The following is a 19,186-nucleotide window of genomic DNA, read 5'->3' as shown; positions in this document are numbered from 1 at the left end:
ACATATTTTTTAAAAATATCAAATCAATAATAGATATGTCTCAGAAAAAAATTTGAACAAAAAATATTACAAGTCTGACTAATTTACTCCCTAACCGAAATTTAGCTGTTAAAAATCTAAACCACAAAGTTTGCACAATTACTATTAATTCAATATAATATTCAGCGATAAAATGAATATATATAGAATGTAAAGGTGTGGCACCCTGTTTCACTGAAAGACATTTTGTCTATCATCATGAAGTTCAGTCATGGCTATTTAAAAGTAATTTAAAAGAACTACAAATACAAATGAATACAGAGTATTCCTTAGTTCTTGGTATTTCTTTCCATAATACAGTAAAAAAATATAATTAAAAAAAATCTTGTTTGCTCCTTGGTTTATTGCTTTAATATATTGTAATCAACCATAGTTGCCTCAATAATTGAAGTGGCTTATAAACTGAATAAATACTAAATAAATAATGGGTTTTATTTCTATTAGCAATTTATTTTAAAAATTAAAACAAAATGTTCTGTGCAATGCAATATCAGAGTAACAGACATTCTAGGATTTTATTAAAAATTCTAATATAAGCAATCTGACATTGATTCTATAGATATATTTTATCAATTATTAAAAACAAATAATTATATAAAGTATAATGAAACTAGTAACTCATTTTAATATATTTAGGTCTTTTACTTGTAAATGAGCTGTACACATATGTTCAGAGCTATAATAATAAACTGCCAAGATCTTATCATAAACCATGAATGATTAAAACTAGAACATTACTAGTTGCCATCTTAATTTATGATATTATAAATTGTGTATAACCATATTACTAACAGTGTTTTAATTTATTCAGTTCAATTACCAGTGTCTGAAAAGACAAAATACACAGCTTTGCTTTCAATTCATTGCCTCAATCCATATAGTTTAATGCATATCCAAAATATTACCTAAAATACTATCAGTATATGTATCTTTTGCATAAATTTATAAAACTTTCAACTGTCTAATATTTCATAATACCTTTAGGCATCACGTCTTTCTTACTATTTGATGCTATTTTAATGAGGGTTTTTTTTACAGTTTTGTGGTGTTTTTTAAATTTATGTACATCCTTGGGGAATAATCTTTAAAACAAGAAGAATGGACTATAGGGAATTTATATAAATTATTTCTGTAAACTTCTCAGATGTGGAAATGTTTAAACAATACATTTATATATCCTTATGCTGAGAAATAAGCCAAACTGAGATGACTGAATGTATTCCATAAAAAGGGTATCACAATAATTTTGTTTCATCCTTCAAACTTGAAAGTGTTTCATTTTGATGGATGCTATCAAGTTTAATAGCTCTAAAGAACTATTGGTAAAGAACTGTAAGAAATGTCACAGATAACATATTCTGTTGGAATTTATCATTTCAATGATGTAGACACTTATATCACACAGTTTTGGTTGACACAGTACACTGTGAATATAATCTTAGATGTTTATGCAAGGTTTTTCTAGCCTTGTACAGCTTCCTTATCTACACAAGGCCAAACCCATGCACTGCATTAGTTACTAGAATTCAAGGATAAAAGTTGACAGTGGCCATCCACAAATAAATAAAAAGAACAAAAAATGGTTTACTTAAGCTATCACAAAGCAAATTGACAACTGTACCAAATCACCAGAGAAGTGGATGCTATTTTTAATGCTATTTTTAAAAACAAAAGTTTTTAACTAAGTTAGCTTCAAAAATAGATTTAAACAGCTTTCCCATTCTATTTTCTCCCTGAAATTACAAAAACTCCATCATTCTTCCTCAAAACAGTCAACTTTAGATATATCCCGATCAATACATAAAGGGGATGCTGGAGAAAAATGTCCAAACCAAGCAGAAAGCCAGCCTATGTATCCAGGCTACGCTTCCTACTTTTTTTGAAATTTAAAAACTCTACCTCAACTCTAAAGGCCTTCTTCCTGAGCTTTCAAGGAATGGAATGAAAAGGAAATGAATTTTTTTTATGAACTTCCTTAAATTAATTTAATTCATCTTAGCATCTAAAATAAACATTTAGATGCCAAAATGAACTGCAAAAATATGTAATTAACCAAACCTAAGACACTTAATATCTGAACTGGAAAATCAATTGCAAAATAAAATAATAAAGAACCTACGTCATTTGAACAGTTGATTAGTCCTATTTGTTCTGATGGCAGAAATAAATAAAATTGTAAAACATTCAGGTAATTCAAGTTTATTAGAAATGCAAACAAAATTGCAGAATTTTATTGTGTAGCCTAATGAATCATTTACTATATCAATAAAAGTTGTCAAACAAATGAATATCCTCAGTCCCTATAGACTTTTTTCAGATTAATTAAATAATTATACTGATTAACTGGGATTGTAAGAAAAGAAAAATCATCTTACCTTTATTTCCCTGTCCTTTAGGTCTCTGTTAGCAATGAAATAAAATAACAATAAATTAAATATCTAAAATAACTCATCTTATTTTAAAAACAGTAAATACTAAGACCTAAGCATCTAATGGAATTCTAAATGAGTATGTGGAATATCACAAGAACTATACACTTTAAAAGATACATAATAGTTTAATATTTAAACATAAAAGTACACTATTGGCACAAGCAATAAGAAATAAAACTATTAGAACCTTTTACTTAAGCATTAGATTTATCATTAAAGCATAGCTAAAAATTAACATTCCACTGTGATAACATTATAAACACTCCACTGTATATTATTCCTGTTTTTCTCCTCTATCCCATTAGACTTAGTGACTTTGGAATTGCAATAATTTTCTTATATTGGTGAAACATAAAATCAATGCAGAAAAATCTATACTTCCCTAACTTTGGCCAATACTAAAGTATTTTTCAAAAGTGAAAATTCAAATTTGAGATTGTTATACTGACTCTGATGTGCCTGATTTTGATGTCTATTAAATTGGCTGTTCACTACAGACCTCCAGTATCGATTATCTTTGAAAAAGGTTTAATGTGTACACAGAGGGAGAGAGAAGTAGTTCATTAGATGGTTGCAAAGAGCACAACAGCCCCCATAAAGATAAGAAGGTGGAATGTTAAAAGCACGTAAGGATGAAAACAGCAAAACTAGGAAAGGAAAAAATAAAGCAAGCAAAAAAAAAAAACAGTGTATGAAAAATATAGCACTGCATTAAACAAAACCACACTATCTGAAAATATAGCAGTATCACCCTAAGGCGACAAAAGAGCAAGAAAAATAAATATTGTGGGGGGGGAGGGGGAGCAGGGAGAGAAGAAAAGAAGCGCGGCAACAAAAGGCCAGCAGAAAACACTGTATAATGGAGAACAAACGGCAACGACTACTGCGAATTCCTCAAGAGCCACGTCCAACTACAGTCAGCGAGGGCAGAACGTTTAGCCAGAGGCCAGCGCCGAACACGGCAAGGGCCGGAGCTCGTAGATTTTAGGAGACCTAGCGAATAAGTTGCCCTCCCGTGAATACAACCAATGGAATCGTTGAGCCTCGGCAGGGAAGGCCCCAGGCCGAGCGGCCTCCAGGCCTGCAGAAGGGGCGGTCCTGGGAGCAGGGGAGGAGTCCCACGGTCTCGGATGTAGCGGGCTCGGATCCCCGCTATGACCAACGGAAGGAAGGCGGGACGAGGGGATCCTCCATTCGGGAACCACGAAGCCGCGAGAAGGCGGTACCTGGTCGACGCTGGTGGCTGACATTCTTCACGGGGAGCCGCAATCCCCCTCACCCCGCTCCGCTTGGGCCTCCTCCTTCTCTCCCTCAGGTCGTCGTGGTCGCTGTTTCCGCCTCCCCTCCGCCGCTGGCTGATTGTCTCCGCAGCCCGGACCCTCCTGTCCTGGTCAGTGCCTCCCAAAGCCACCCGCCGGACGCAGCACGACTTCCCACCTCTACTCCGGGCTCCGGGCTTTCCCACAATGGCGGACGCGCTCCGGCTCCTACTTCCGCTCCGCGGCACCCTGACCTTCCGCTCTTCCCCCCTTCGCTGACGACGTCGCCGTCTGACCTTTCCCTTTCCTTTTCCGCTTCAAGTCACGTGGGGGAAAAAAAAAGTAACAGGGAGCGAATCTTCGCGCGTGCGCCAAAGGCGCGCTCGAGGGCCAGTATAGAGGCGGCGCCTCTTAAGGGGAACGGGCCGCTGGCGCAGGCGCAGTAAGAGCTGGCTGAGGGCGGAGGAGGAAGTGATCCTAGCGTTTCGGGTTTTGAGCAGTCTGCGAGGCTGGCAGGAGCTGGGCAGTTGCTTTTCGGAGGGTGCCTGTTGGGAAGAAGGGCCGCTACGGCCTTCCTCTGCTTCGCCAGCGGCCCGTGGTGCGTATAAAACAAGGGCTCTTTCTCAGGGTGTGGTTGAAGGGTTGGAGCCGTACAGCTTCCTGGCCGGTGGCGGTGTCGCCTTTGAGAAAAGGGTGCGTTATTCGGTTAGGGGATTCCATTGTCCCGGTTGTGATTATGACCCGTCTGGGATGGGCTGTGGACTTCGAAGCGGCCCTTCACAGAAAGACCGAAACGGGACAAAGGACGTTTGGGAAGGTGGGGAAGGAAGGTGTGCCCTTGCTTTGTATTCCGAGCCTTTTCTGGCCCGTCTCCCATTGTTTAAAGGAGATCGGACGAAAGAGCCTGGATGCGAGGTACGGAGGACATGAATGTGAGAACAGGAGACCCCGCAGAGGCTTCTTCCCAAAACGGATTCTGTGACAAAAGAGACATTTGGACAGATTGATGATGGAGTTGGGATTAGGGCGGATGGCCAGGATCTTAAAAACAGGCTTTGTCTGAACTCCTCCGAGGCCCTCTAATTTAGGCTTAATGGAAGGGAGGTACTTACTCGCTGTAGTTCAGGAGGCAGGAAGCGGTTAGTAAATATTTGCATGAATACTGTCTTCTCCTTCACTACTAGCATTATTAGTTATTCATAGATTAATGGAGAACTGGATTTCACGAGTCATTTATTTGGGGATTTAATTTTTATTGCTGAGCTATGACATTGCATCGAAAAAAATAAGGGTTTGGCTCTGTTTCCATTTGCATTTTTAACCTTTTTTTCTGAGAATATCAGTTTTATTTTCCTCTTTAAGCTCATCATTGCTTTGGTATATGTTAAATTTGTTTTGCTTTATTACTCATTATTTTAGAAGCGAAGTCAGATGACCTGTTGGAGCGATTGAAGATATGTTTTGGATTTTGGGAGGCAAACCTCAGTATTTATTAATTGACGATCGTATTTATAATCTCACCTTTACTGTCATTAGTACTTTTGTTTTCTGAATTCCCTTTTTACCCATTTCTCTCTCCACCTCCATCCCCTTGTTTAGCAGCAACATTTCCAGGCTTTCTACAGCTTAGAGAAAAGGACAGCTTTACTAAAATATTTAGGAGACTATTAGCACTATTAACGTAGCCTGAAATCACCAGATTGTTGCTATTTATTTTTAAAATAATTATTTTACTATTCCAGAACACTCATAAGCAATAGACCAAAAATTACTTAAATTACTTTTAAAAACGGCCAGTAATTTTAAACAGAGAAACTAGACATTTGAAACGGTGGAAAGTAAAACTTAAAAACGACCACAAAATAAGTCCTAGTCTACAAATGTTCATCAGGGGTACAAAACAATTTTAAAAATGAATCTCCATATGTAAATGAAATTGTTCCACTTTTTCCATTACGAATGCTTCTTTGCCTACTGGTAATACAGGTAGTCCTCAATTTACAACAATTTTAGTGGCCATTCAGCATTACAGGTGTATTGAAAAAAGTTATATGGTGGTTTTTTATACTTACAGCTGTTACAGCATACCCATGATCATGTGATAAACATTTGGATGCTTGTCAACTGGCATGTATTTATGAGGTTGCAGTGTCCCAGGGCCATGTGATTATTTTTTGTGACATTCTGACAAGCAAAGTTAGCGGGAAAGCCAGATTCAATTAAGAACTGTGTTACTAACTTAACAGCTGCAGTGATTTACTTAACAATTGTGGCAAGAAAGTGGTAAAATGGGGCAAAGTTTACTTAATTATTTTGTTTCAGGCTCAGTTGTGATCTTAAGTCGAGGACTTCTTGTACTAAACAGAAAGGGCAAGGCCATCTAGACATCATAGAAGAAACCAAATGGCATTCCAAGATAAAATCATTATCTTACATCCTTCAAGTTTACTGCACAGTAAATTGTTGACAGTACAATGACTATTAACTGGAAGCAGAATGATAAACTATAAATGCTTTTTTTAATTTGTTTTTGAAGCAAATAGGATGAAATCTGGAACAAAAGTAAACACCTAGATAATATATTGATGAGAGATAACCAATGGAAGAAATACATAGAATTACATTCTAATTATTCCAAAAAATAACAATTTTTAATGGATATACTTGTCTCCCATCAAATTGAATGGTTCTTTAGGTAGAAAAATAGCACTTAGTACTTAGACTTATACAGTGCTTCACAGTCCTCTTTAAGTGGTTTACAGAATCAGCATATTACCCTAACAGTCTGGGTCCTCATTTTACTGACCTCAAAAGGCTGAGTCAATCTTGAGCCAGTGAGAATTAGTCAGCAGAATTAGCTTGTAATACTGCATTCTAACCACTGAACCCCACATAAATACTAGCCATTGTAAGGGGAAGGCTCTTTAGGCAATTCTGCTGTTTTTATGCTGGTTTAAAAAACAAAATGACTGCTGTGCTGTTTTAGACCAAGAAAAAGCATGCTTGCCTTTCCATACCATAGCATCTCCAGGTGCTGCTCAGGAGAGTTGCACAGATTTCAGATAACATCATTTTTTAGGATAATACTTTCTCTCTTGTGACTTGGTTTCTCATTTTCACCAGGAGTCTGCCATTAAGATCAAATGTTAAGTATAGTAGGCATAAAATACAAAGCAATAAATAGCTTAAGAGACATAAGCTAGTGAAGCAAAATAGAAAATCTCCATTTAAATAAAATCAAAATTCTAAAGGGAGTAGAAACACTAAGTGTTCTAAATGGGTATATCAGCTATCCTGATGCTTTAGAAAAGGGGGGAGAGATTTTCATTACAGCTTTGCAACTATGGCCTGGAGTTCGCTTATCTCTCCAAGGCCATATCTGCTGGCTCTGGTATGCAGTAGCCTCTGGTTGCCTAGCTACAAGGGGGTTGGGCTGTACAGTTCTTTTCAAGTTGATGTTTTCTCGGGCGTCCTTTGCCTGGAATTTCTTGCTTTCAGTTCGTTCCTAGTAAAAGTACTTTTCTCTGAATCTATGGAGCTGAGGATTTTTATTTCCTAGGAAATAGACGGAGGTAGTCAGTGGCTATTGTCCTAAAGAATTTGCATAGAGGGTTATTATGAGAGCCAGTTTGATGTTAAGGTATCGGGGAGACTGAGTTCTAATTCCACATTAGGAAAAAAGCAGCTGACTGACCTTGAGCCATTTATTTTCTCTCAGCCTATGGAAGGGGGCAGTGGCAGACCACTTCTAAAAAAAACCTTGCCAAGAAAACTGAGGGACTTATCTAGGCAGAATCTGAGAATTGGATACAATTGAATGGAAGTATGAGTATTATCAATAACCGTATTTTTCGGACTATAAGACGCACTTCCCCCCCCCCCAAAAAAAAGTGGGTGGAAATGTCTGTGCATCTTACAAGTGAATATTGCCAAAACCCCGCCCACCCGCCAGCCCCAACCCTTCAGCCTCTGCCTCCCAACAATTTGCCTCCTTGCAGCAAACAGCCTGGTGAGCTTCAGCACAGCCTGATTTAGCAGGAGCACCTGATTGGCGGTTCGATCGGCCTCCCAGAATACCAACAATCAGCTGTTCCAGGCTGCGGGAGTCAGTGTTGCCTCTATGTGCCCCATTTTCGGCCTCCGCGCATCCTGTTTTCCGCACAACCACCACTGCCTGGAACGGGCCAAAAACGGGGCATGTGGAGGTGGCAATAGATGACGGTGGTGATCCCCGCAGCCTGGAACAGCTGATCGTCGATATTCTGGCACGCCGATCCAACTACCAATTAGCTGCTTATGTTAAAACAGGCTGTGCTGAAGCTGACTGTTTGTTGCAAGGAGGCAAATTGCTGGTGGCAGAGGCAGATTTTTTTTTCTTGTTTTCCTCCCCAAAAGCTAGGTGTGTCTTCTAGTCCGAAAAATACAGTATATAGCAATCTTATGTCACTGTCTCAGTTCTTGGGTAGCTTCAAGACTAATCAGTAAATAATCACCTTGCACTAGCTTTAAAAGGTTTCTCAATTATCTTGGAAGAAATTATTTCAGTTAAATTAAAGGTAGATGGTAGAATTTCTTATATAAGCAGGCTGAGAAAAATAAGTTCTTTCTTTACAAATGTTATGATCACCATCATATCTTTATGCATTCACTGCTTTAAACCAAGTTAATATAGATTGATTACAAGGAACACATACAGATTTGTTAACTAACTTCAGCTAACCTTAATATTAAATTTCACCCTACTCCCCCTCGCACACACATTTCCCTAATTTAAACCCTGGTAGGGTATGTGTGTTAAAGAAATGAAAATGTCCTACTATTCCGATTCATTGGATTTGATTCATACATCTTAACAGAATGATATAAAATTAAAACTAATGTAGATGACTGATAGCAACAAAAAGGAGCCTCTAACTCAAGTTTTTATAGTAAAGAATTTGGTCGAGGTAAAAATCGCCATGACCAAGGTTAAAATGTTCTTTTTAATTCTATAGTAAATTATAGATATACATTTTTATTTACTTATTTAGTTAATTTATTAGCCCCTTCATTTGCCAAAGCAATTATTTCATTTCTACTATTGTATTTTGGTCTGTACCCTAATTTCTCCTCCTATTTTAAGTTTTCTGCTTTTTTTTTCTTTTTGCCCATGGAGGGGATACTTTTGTCCATTTCCCTGTATTTGTCTATTTTGTTCTTCTCATCCTGCCACTCTCATGTTCTAAGCAAGAGATCTAATTCTTAAGCAAGGTACCTTGCATGTTTAATGCAATGTATTAATTGCATTAATACAATTACTGATTACCATCATGGCTGAATCTGTCTCCCTCATTTCTGGGGCTATTCTATCCTTGTGTCTTTCCAGTATATTTCTATTTTAATTCGTATGCTGTGCAAATAAGATATACTAGGAAGGGAAAACTAGCCTAAAAATCCATGTAGAATTATAAAATCAAAATCTACCCTCCATCCCCACCTGACTCCTGCTGCAAACCATTATGGATATTTTGCCTGTTGGTTAATGAAAACAAAACTAGATGGTGGAAAACATTATGGTATACTCAAATCAGGACAACACGGTTTGGAAGTAATTGAAAACAGTCATAATAAGAGATAGCAGATACAACAAATTAGTATTTGCTTCTGTTTCTGAGGCAGCTGTCCTACATTATGAGTAGCTCACAATTGCCTTTAAGTGTTTTACAATTTCCTTTTTAAGTAATTTTATTGTCACAAACAGAAAATGAAAGTATTCTTGGAGTAAAAAAATGTGCTGATCTTTTAACAATAGTAATTTAAGAATTTTAGATTGATTCATGATTCCTGTTGAATGCTATGCTGTTGTTCAGTAGTTCTCAACCTGTGGTGTGCAGAGCCCTGGAAGAGGCTGTGATGTCATCATAGGGAATCCACAAAGGCTTGAAGAAATGTTATTATTTAAATCTTAAGTCTTAGAGATCCATGGCCACAAAGGGTATTTAAAGGGAGGGTCCATGATGAAGAAAAGGTTGAGAACCACTGGTTTATCTAGATCTGCATCACATTCTTTTCTAACTGCTGCAAAAATTGTATCTGATACAGAGAATATGCCTCTACTTTCATTTTTCCTTTAGGACAGCTGACGGCTACATCTGCTACCAAAGGAGAATTTACTGAAGATATATTTTAGTTTTGATAAATTAGTGTATAGAATTATAAAGATTATAAAGAATTTGTCCAGTTTCATGTGCCAGTTGTTATCTAGCTGATTGTCTTGCACTTCTTTAGTGGTGGGAATGCTGTATTTCCAAATCTAATGATCTATCAAATGAAAGCAACAAAAAGTCCCAGTTAATTTTTCTTGATTACTAAAGTAAATTTTAGCTTAAGCAATGAAGTAGTATAAAAACATTAAATTAATGTAAATATCTAATCTGTTAATTATTTGTAAGTTATAGGACATTCTGTTAATATTTATAAATAGATAAACATGAGAGCACACATTGTAGCCAATTCTACAGAAAGTTGAGGATTTTTTGCTTTTAATTTAGTACTTTCATCTGAATGAAAGTACTGAGTTAGTACTTTCATCTGAATCTGGTTTAATATAAGATTTCTTAACAAAATCATTTTTGACAATAAGCAGATCAATTATTCAGAGGTAGTGTCCCCCCTTCACTGAATGAATTCAAATAAAAGGTGGACATGTTGGATTTCCTGTAATTTGGGTTCTTGGACTGAACAGAGTGTTGAACTGGGATAACCTTGTTCCAGTTTCACAATTCTAGTCATCCTGTCTGGATTTGATGACTGCATTTGATCTTTGAACTTGAATTAGTTGTAATTGTGATGATTTTGATTTAGTTATACTAGTTATAGTACATATTATAGATACCATAGTAGTTAACTAGATATATATTTCAGCTAACTAATTAGTTTCACAATAGTTAATAACATGTAAAAGCCTACATTGGCTTTTCAATAGTTTAGGGAAATACTAAATTGGAATTTTTAAGAACCTCTGCTACTAGTTGGGTTTGAAGTGGGGAAAGCCTTTGAGTTAATTTTTATTCCTTTGTTGGCAACATTTTTGAAAGTTGCCTTCTCTACTAGGGCTGAGAGGAAGTGACTGGTCTGAAGTCACCCAGCTGGCTTCTGGTATGTAGGGCAGGACTAGAAGCTGGACTTCACCACTTATAGTCCAATGGCTTGGCCTCTAGATAAATTTCGCTCTCAACTTGCTGATATATCTAGAATAGGGATGTCAAACTTGTGGCGTCACATGATGTACCGCAATTTTTTTTCCCCTTCGCTAAATCGGACATGGGCTTGGCCAGCATGTGACGCATCCAGGCCACAGGCTGCGAGCTTGACAGCCCTGTTCTAGAATAATTTTGTTCTTAGGCAAATCCAGTGGTGGGATTCAGCCAGTTCGCACCACTTCAGAAGAACCGGTTGTTAACTTTCAGAGCAGTTTGGCAAATTGGTGGTTGGAAGAAATATTTGGGCCGAGAACCGGTTGTTAAATTACTTGAACCCCACCACTGGGCAAATCTTATATCAATTCAAAATTCACTCCTTTACACTTGCTGGAGTAGTCCTATAAATCCTTTTTTCATTGAACTTTTACCTTTTGAATATAGGTATTACATAATTTAGTTTTTGTAATACTTTAGAATTTCTATAAACATTATTTGCAGAATTTGTATAGATATTCTGCTTGCTATTTTTTCAGTAAAGTGAAATATAAACAATTCTTTAGACAGAATGCTAAATAAATATGAACATTCTGCTTCTACTCTGGCTCTTGTTAAATATAGATCTATTGGAGACTTACGTAGTTTTATGTTGATAAATCTGCAGACTTTCAACTTTATGTACTGTTGACTCACTGAGAAAATAAGCCTACTTTAAACATAAGCTTATTTAGGTAAGCACTCAGGCAACAAATATATTTATGTTGCCTGAGTGCTTGCATGCAGCAAAAAGTGCTTGCATGCAGCAAAAATGGCATGCAGCAAAAAGGAGACTGAGGGGATTTTTGATTAATACTTATACAAAGTTTTTACGGGGTCTTAGGAAGGGGTGGGAAGGACCTGGGGGGGGTCTGTAGAACCACAGAGCGGCAGAGTGGGTCTGAGGGTCATGGCGGGAAGAGAGAGGGAGGGGGGTTAGATAGGGAGCCGGGGGACGAGATGAAGGGCCATTCTATCAAAACGGTGGGAGGGGCAGATATGGCGGGCACAGGGGGCCGTATCAAGTGCACACTTGCTGGTTGTGAGCGGTGGCATGCTTCGGCCCCCAAGGTGCTTCTTGTATTCCAGGTTGTGCAGAGTCTCAGGGCCCGGGCCTTCAGTTGTTGTTGTGCAATGCCAGGTCTGCGACTAATAAAGCCCCCCTCATTCATGATTTAGTTCAAGAGGGGGGTGCGGACCTGGCCAAGATCACGGAGACCTGGCTGGGCCACGAGGGGGGGTTCCCCTCGTGGAGATGTGCCCACCAGGCTTCCATGCATTTCATCAGCCGAGGGCCCAGGGGAGTGGCGGAGGGGTAGCGGTGATTAATAAAGAAAGTCTTAGTCCAAGGGAGGCCACTGTTCCTCAGATAGCTGGCTGTGAGTCCCTCTTTGTGAAGTGGGGTCATGGGGTGCAGATGGGTTTGCTGACCACGTACCTGGCTCCCTGCCGCGTGGCAGCTGCCCTGCCTGAGCTGCTCGACATAATAGCCGGGGTGGTGGTGGATACCCCCAGGCTTATGGTCATGGGGGATTTCAACCTGCCATCCGTCGGTGAAACGTCGGAAGCGGCTCGGGAGTTCATGGCTTCCATGATGGCCATGGACCTGACCCAGTTAGTTCATGACCCTACCCATATAGGGGGACACATGCTAGACTTGATTTTTGTCTCTGGTCAGTGGCTGAATGATCTCACAATAGGGGATCTAGTCATCAAGCTCTTGTCATGGACAGATCATTCGCTCCTTCAGCTGGACTTTCGTACCGCTCCCCCTCGCCGCAGGGAGACGGAACCGACCAGGTGGTTCCGTCACAGGTGCCGTATGGACCCCGAGAGGTTCCTGATGGAGCTTGGGCCATTCCCAGAGGCTCTGACTCACGGCTCGGCTGAGGAGCTAGCGGCTGTCTGGGATAGGGCGGCTGCCGGAGCCTTGGACCGCGTCGCACCTTTGCGGCCTCTGACCCGGTGCTGTTCTCAATTGGCTCCTTGGTTCTCCGAGGAGCTGAGAGAGATGAAGCGCTGGAAAAGACGCCTAGAGTGTGACTGGAGGACCAGCCGTGCCAAATCAGACTTATATCGAGACCTACCTAGTGGCAATAAAAGTGGCGAAATCTAACTATTTTTCCACTCTTATTGCATCTGCAGAGAACCGCCCAGCCGCCCTGTTCAGGGTGACCCGCTCTCTACTCCAGGTGGGAACGAGGGAGGACCCCTTGCAGGGTAGAGCTGAGGATTTTGGGCAATATCTGCATGATAAAATTGCTCAGATTCGGCATGGCCTGGACTCTGATTGGATAGTTTCGGATGGGATGATGGAGGCAAGTCTTGAGACTGTTATCTGGGACGAATTTGACCCTGTGACTCCTGAGGACATGGACAGGATTTTGGGGAGGCTTAACGCTACCACATGTTTACTGGACCCGTGTCCCTCCTCGTTGGTACTGGCCTCCCGGGAGGTTATATGAGGCTGGTTTCAGGAGATTACCAACACTTCGCTGGGTGAGGGTGTCTTCCCCGCCGCCCTGAAAGAGGCGGTGGTGAAGCCCCTCCTCAAGAAGCCTTCTCTGGACCCAGCTGTTTTAGCTAATTATCGTCCTGTCTCCAACCTTCGCTTCGTGGCGAAGGTTGTCGAGAGTGTGGTGGCGAGACAACTTCCTCGATTCCTGGATGAAGCTGTCTATCTAGATCCGTGCCAGTCGGGCTTCAGGACGGGTTACAACACAGAAACGGCATTGATCGCATTGGTTGATGATCTCTGGAGGGCTCGGGACAGGAGTTGCTCCTCTGTCCTGGTCCTCCTAGACCTCTCAGCGGCTTTTGATACCATTGATCATGGTATCATGCTGCGTTGGCTAGAGGGGTTGGGAGTGGGGGGCACCATTTTACAGTGGTTCTCCTCCTTCCTCTCTGACCGTATGCAGTCTGTGTTGACGGGAGGGCAGAGGTCGACCTCGAGGTCCCTCACTTGTGGGGTGCCGCAGGGATCGGTTCTCTCGCCCCTCCTGTTTAACATTTATGTGAAGCCGCTGGGCAAGATCATCCGTGTCTTTGGGGTGAAGTGTCAACTGTATGCCGATGACATGCAGTTGTACATTTCAACCCCAGGCCACCCCAATGATGCCCTTGACGTGATGTTCTGTTGCCTGGAGGCCGTGTGGATCTGGATGGGGAGGAACAAGCTCAGACTCAACCCCTCCAAGACTGAATGGCTGTGGTTTCCGGCGTCCCAATATAGCCAGCTTACACCATCGCTGACTATTGGGGATGAGATCTTACCCCCCTCAGAGAGGGCTCACAACTTGGGCGTCCTCCTGGACTCACGGCTGTCTTTGGATGATCATATGACGGCCATGGCCAGGAGGGCTTTTTATCAGGTTCGCCTGATTTCCCAGTTGCACCCCTTTCTGGATCTGGACGCCTTGCGCACAGTCACTCACACCCTCGTCACTTCCCGTCTGGACTATTGTAACGCTCTCTTTACATGGGGGTCCCCTTGAGGAGCACCCAGAGGCTCCAACTGGTCCAGAATGCGGCTGCGCGAGTAATAATGGGGGCGACCCGTCGCTCCCATGTAACACCCCTCTTGCGCGAGCTGCACTGGCTCCCGGTGGTATTCTGGGTGCGCTTCAAGGTGTTGGTTACCACCTTTAAAGCGCTCCATGGCTTAGGACCTGGCTATCTACAAGACCGCATTCTGCAACCGATTGCCTCCCACCGACCAGTACGCTCACACAAAGAGGGCCTCCTCAGGGTGCCGTCAGCCAAACAATGTAGACTGGTGACCCCCGGGGGAGAGCCTTCTCTGTGGGGGGCCCTGCCTTCTGGAATGAATTGCCCCCGGACATACGAAGGATCCCCGACCTCCGCGCCTTCCGTCGTGCAGTGAAGACCCTGTTATTCCAGCAAGTCCGCCCTGATAGGATAAATGGTTTTAATTTGGTTTTAATGGGGTTTTAAAATTGGTTTTAAATGAGAGTTTTAAATTTGGCCTATGATTTAATTATTTTAATCTGCTTTTAAATTCTATTTTGTACACTATTTTATTATGGCTGTTCACCGCCCTGAGTCCTTCGGGAGAAGGGCTGTATATAAATTAAATTAAATAAATAAATAAATTTATGCAATTTACATTCCAGGAAATAATAGGAACTACTATTATAGTAACTTTGGTTCAGTCACTATCTCTCAGCTCAGCCTATCTCATAGGTTTGTTATTATGGGGTAAATGGGTGAGAGCATGCAATACATGCTACATTTGCTCCTGGTCAAAAGGTATAATTCAGATATAACAAAAATAAAGTTGATGATGATCTATCCAAAGAAAATTAGTGTTGTTTAAAAAGAATTTGCATAGTACAGTATGGTTAGTACTCTTCCTTGTTTTGTGGTTCTTCAGATGGAAGCGCATGCAGTGGATTTTTACTTTCATCTGTTTTACTCATATATTTCTTTTACTCCTAGACTACTTGTTTATTTGGAAGTTTGGTTTTCCCTGCCTATAGCCAACCATGAGCCCAGCTGATACCAAGCGCTGTGGGACCAAGCGTCGGAAAAATAAAAGAGGCGGCCTTGTCCCATCAAACCTAGCTGGAGTCTTCGAGGTCAAATCTGTAGGACCATCTTCCAATATTACCCCCTCCTGCTCCTCTTTCTCCTCCTCAACCCCATCTACTTCTACTGTAGCCTTCTTGCAGTCTTCCAGTACCAACATAGCTTCTTCTAGCACTGAAAATAGTCTTCTGACAGTAGTTGCTCCAGCTCCCAACTTGATTTCTAGTGAAAGAATGAAGAAGGCTGAGTTTCAGAAAAAGCACTGTGGAGGAACTTGTAAAAGAAACACAGTTCTGAACACGGGTCCTGAAACAGCTTCCCAAGAACCAATTGATGTTGAAGTTAACACTTGTGAAGAAGTAGTTGACCTGACTTGTGAATCTTCAGAACCAATAGTAGTTGATTTGACACACAATGATTCGGTTGTGATTGTTGAAGAAAATATTTGTCAACCACAAAATCAAGAATTTAGAAATCAACTCCCTGACAGCTGTATATTAAGCAGTGATGACGATGAACCAAGAGATGAAGTGATTTTAACTAGCACACTAACTAAAGAATTGGAATTATTAGAAGATGATGTTCCAAGTTCACACCGTTCAGGTACTGTGAGTTGCCCAATTTGCATGGATGGTTATTCAGAGATTATTCAGAATGGACGGCTCATTGTATCAACAAAATGTGGTCATGTCTTCTGTAGCCAATGTCTCCGGGATTCTCTAAGAAATTCTAATTCTTGCCCAACTTGTAGGAAGAAACTTGGCTACAAACAGTATCATCCAATTTATATATGAAACTTAGATCCTTCTGTACTCTTCTGAATGCTTCATATACGTATATTTTCAGCAACAATAGAATATTATAATTTCCCAGATGCAACAGTTAACGTGCAGACCATTATGGAGTTTTATTAGTATGTAAGCTTTTTTTAAAAAAAAAATGGTTAATCATATGAAGTTGGCTTTATAGTCCACCAAAGTATGTAGATGTTTGAAGGACAGTTAGCTACAATGAAAGCAAAATGGTGTTGCCATGCTGTTTTTGAAAAATGACACCTCTTCAAGATAACATTTTTTTACTTCAGATGACAGGATGAAAATCTCTTAATTTGCTCAAGAATACAAGTCATGTTTATGATAATGTGAGTAATAGCAGCCTACATTTTTCTTTTTGCATTTCATTCTCAAAAAATTTGAACCCACGTTTGTTTCCTGATGATATTCTACCTTTTGCGTGAACTTCTACATTTCCAAGAAGACTATATTTTGTAGCCAAGGTGCACCACATTTCTAACATTAAATGTTTAAATCTTTTATTTGGAGCCTTTTTGGAAGACTGTAGTAGGACCATAACTAGAAAATGTTTGACTCTAAAGTATAATCATAAAGAAATATTTTCTACATGCACCTAACTTAACAGAAGAATAAATTGAAACCTACTTCATCACCATCTCAGAACAAGGCAAAGTGAAATGTGAATTCTGGCGTAAGAAGCTTATAGTTCATATATTTGACACAGTGAAGATAATGAATGCTGTCTTTCAGTAAATACGTTTTCATCCTGGTGTATTGAAGTTCTAATGTTTCTTTCAATTCTCTTCATATAGTCATGAAGTGCAGACTGAACATTTTTAATCCTTATACTATCATTGATAGTAGCAAAATGCAATAGGTGTGTTTTGGAAATATTAAGAAAGTCCTTATTAGTTGGTTGCCATTAACAAATAATTAGAATGATATAGCATGAAAAATACAACAGTAAGTTTGTTATTAAGAATTTAAGTTTGGAGCTTCATATTTTTGCTATATGCTACACTGATGAAAATAGAACTTGTAGTTTCTGCATAGGCAGAAGGAAGTGAGCCATGCAGCTTGGATAGACAATTTATGTTCTATTATCTATATTGATGATGTTTGCTTATTGTATAATCATGAAGGGTTTCTTAGCAGCTACCTTTCTAAATGAAAGCTATATTTACAAATTATCACGAATACACAACATAGAAATAATCTCTATAGTATTAGGAATTTCAATACACAATTGAATATTTTTTTTTCATTTTTAAATGTTAAAAATGATATGGATTCCCCTATCCGTTTATATTAGGGCAGTAAAAATTAGAGATGTGTATAAATCAGAAAGAATATTTTGTTTCCAACACAGAACTAAACCATTTCATTTTGGAGGTTCTGGCAATCTTTCTTAGGTCCTTCGCAGTTCAGCTTTAGCTTTATTTATTCTAGGTTTTAGATGAAATTTGAATAGGGTAAGATTAGTACATATTAACCCTTCCTCTGTTTCTACACTGCTGCTCCTAATAAAGAATAAATAAAAGTCTGTATTTTTCCCCTCTCAGCAGCTTTACTGATATTCCAGAATGGCATGTCCTGTTTGCCCGATTTTCCCAGATCTTCTCCTTTCAGCTACCACTGATGTTCCAGCAAGCGTTGCCCACCTGTGTCCTAAACTTCCCATCACCTCTCACTATTTTCTCTCAACTATTGATATTCACTCCTGAAACCACTTCTACTTGAAACAGAGTAGCCTAATTTCTTCGGTATACAGCATCTAAAATGTGTGGCTCAGTTCAGATTTGGACCAGCTATTTCAGAATGATTTACATAAAATGTGAAACCTTATTTGGAATTTCCTTTGGGAGTTAAGAGGCCTGCTTATCCATGAGCAATTCCCACATGCTTAAAGGTTGCTATATAATCAACTGAATCCATGTAATTGGTTCATTTAGATGCAATAAGAACATTTACTGAAATCATTCTCTAATACAAGTTTAGAAATCAACATAATTTTTATATTACTCAGATACAGTTTTACTTGTTAAAATTTCACTATCTAGGAGCACTTTTTGTCTCCTATATTTACATATTTGTGAACTGGATGACTAGAGTAACCCATGCCAAAATCTAGACCTCTAAGAAAATAAGGTTGAATTCTACTGAGCAGATTTCTTTTGATTAAATATGTTACAATCAGAATTCAAATAAATTAATCTAGTTGTCTAACAAAAAAGCTGCACAATTTGTTAATTGCTATTCTACAATTTGTCATTAATTCAAGTCTGCTTGGTCTAGAGTGATTTTATTGCTAGCTTTTGAAAGTTCTGCTAGTTAGCAAGCACATCAACTGTAGCATGTTAAATAGGTTTAAACTGTAATGTAATATTAGACCATTGTTCAGTAGTTCATACATGAACCTCAGAGGATGTGTTATTTCTTTCTCAATTAAAATCTATGCTGAAGGCTTTTGCTTCTATTTTCTTCCAAATATAGTCTTTTTGCTAGGGAAGAGAAAGCGCAAAAATGTTGGTTAAACATGATTAACATTATAGCCTATAATTTTAGCATTTTCAAAATAAAATCTAAACACAATTCTGAATTTGTTTTCAAGGTGATACTGATTTATACAAATATGCATAATTTTAAAAAATGGCAAATACCTGTATTCCCTTCCATCCTAAATATGTAGAATCCATGCTTTTTATTTATATGTTTCTATATCATGTCTGTGTTAGTATATTAGACAAATTTTATTACAGATAAAAGTAAAGCTTTTTACATACTTGACTCTTTCACACATTTATTATGCAAGAACATATATAGGGAGAATCTGGATATTTAATGTCCAGGTTCTATTTATAGTACAGGTGCTATTTATTAAAAAAAATTGGTAAGAA

At 39.3% G+C, this 19,186-nt stretch overlaps 2 protein-coding genes across 18 annotated transcripts in view; one reads left to right on the top strand and one right to left on the bottom strand.

Annotated features, from left to right (window-relative positions):
* The window catches only part of YTHDF3 (YTH N6-methyladenosine RNA binding protein F3), a 21,752-nt gene extending 17,627 nt beyond the window's left edge, over window positions 1-4,125 (bottom strand). For 2 of the 16 annotated variants that reach the window (XM_087890624.1, XM_034429855.3), the window contains exons 1-2: window positions 3,909-4,010; window positions 2,415-2,439 (exon numbers count right to left, since the gene is read on the bottom strand). Coding sequence is in view for 5 of the 16 variants with exons in the window: in XM_034429852.2 (XP_034285743.1) it covers window positions 2,415-2,439; window positions 3,698-3,721 (49 nt within the window). In the remaining 11 variants the exon portion in view is untranslated. Of the gene's footprint in view, window positions 1-2,158; window positions 2,191-2,414; window positions 2,440-2,920; window positions 3,493-3,697 lie in introns of those variants that run through there. The other 14 variants (XM_034429851.2, XM_034429848.3, XM_087890619.1 and 11 more) reach the window with 11 other exon arrangements.
* On the top strand, window positions 3,576-19,186 carry LOC117672838 (E3 ubiquitin-protein ligase RNF4-like). 2 transcript variants are annotated; one of them, XM_034429858.3, is made up of 2 exons: window positions 3,576-3,861; window positions 15,406-19,186. In XM_034429858.3, exon 2 carries the CDS (start codon window positions 15,453-15,455, stop codon window positions 16,287-16,289), a length of 837 nt encoding a protein of 278 aa, XP_034285749.1. In that variant the 5' UTR covers window positions 3,576-3,861; window positions 15,406-15,452; the 3' UTR covers window positions 16,290-19,186. The 2 variants fall into 2 exon arrangements, with proteins under 2 accessions (XP_034285749.1, XP_034285748.1); XM_034429857.3 differs by lacking the exon at window positions 3,576-3,861 and adding an exon at window positions 4,097-4,328.

This window comes from Pantherophis guttatus, chromosome 3, assembly GCF_059756535.1.
Source record: "Pantherophis guttatus breed Tessera chromosome 3, ASM5975653v1, whole genome shotgun sequence".
In the NCBI taxonomy this organism is placed as follows: domain Eukaryota; kingdom Metazoa; phylum Chordata; class Lepidosauria; order Squamata; family Colubridae; genus Pantherophis; species Pantherophis guttatus.
The sequence above is the reverse complement of the archived record's forward strand: the minus strand, read 5'-3'. Positions and strand labels throughout refer to the sequence as shown.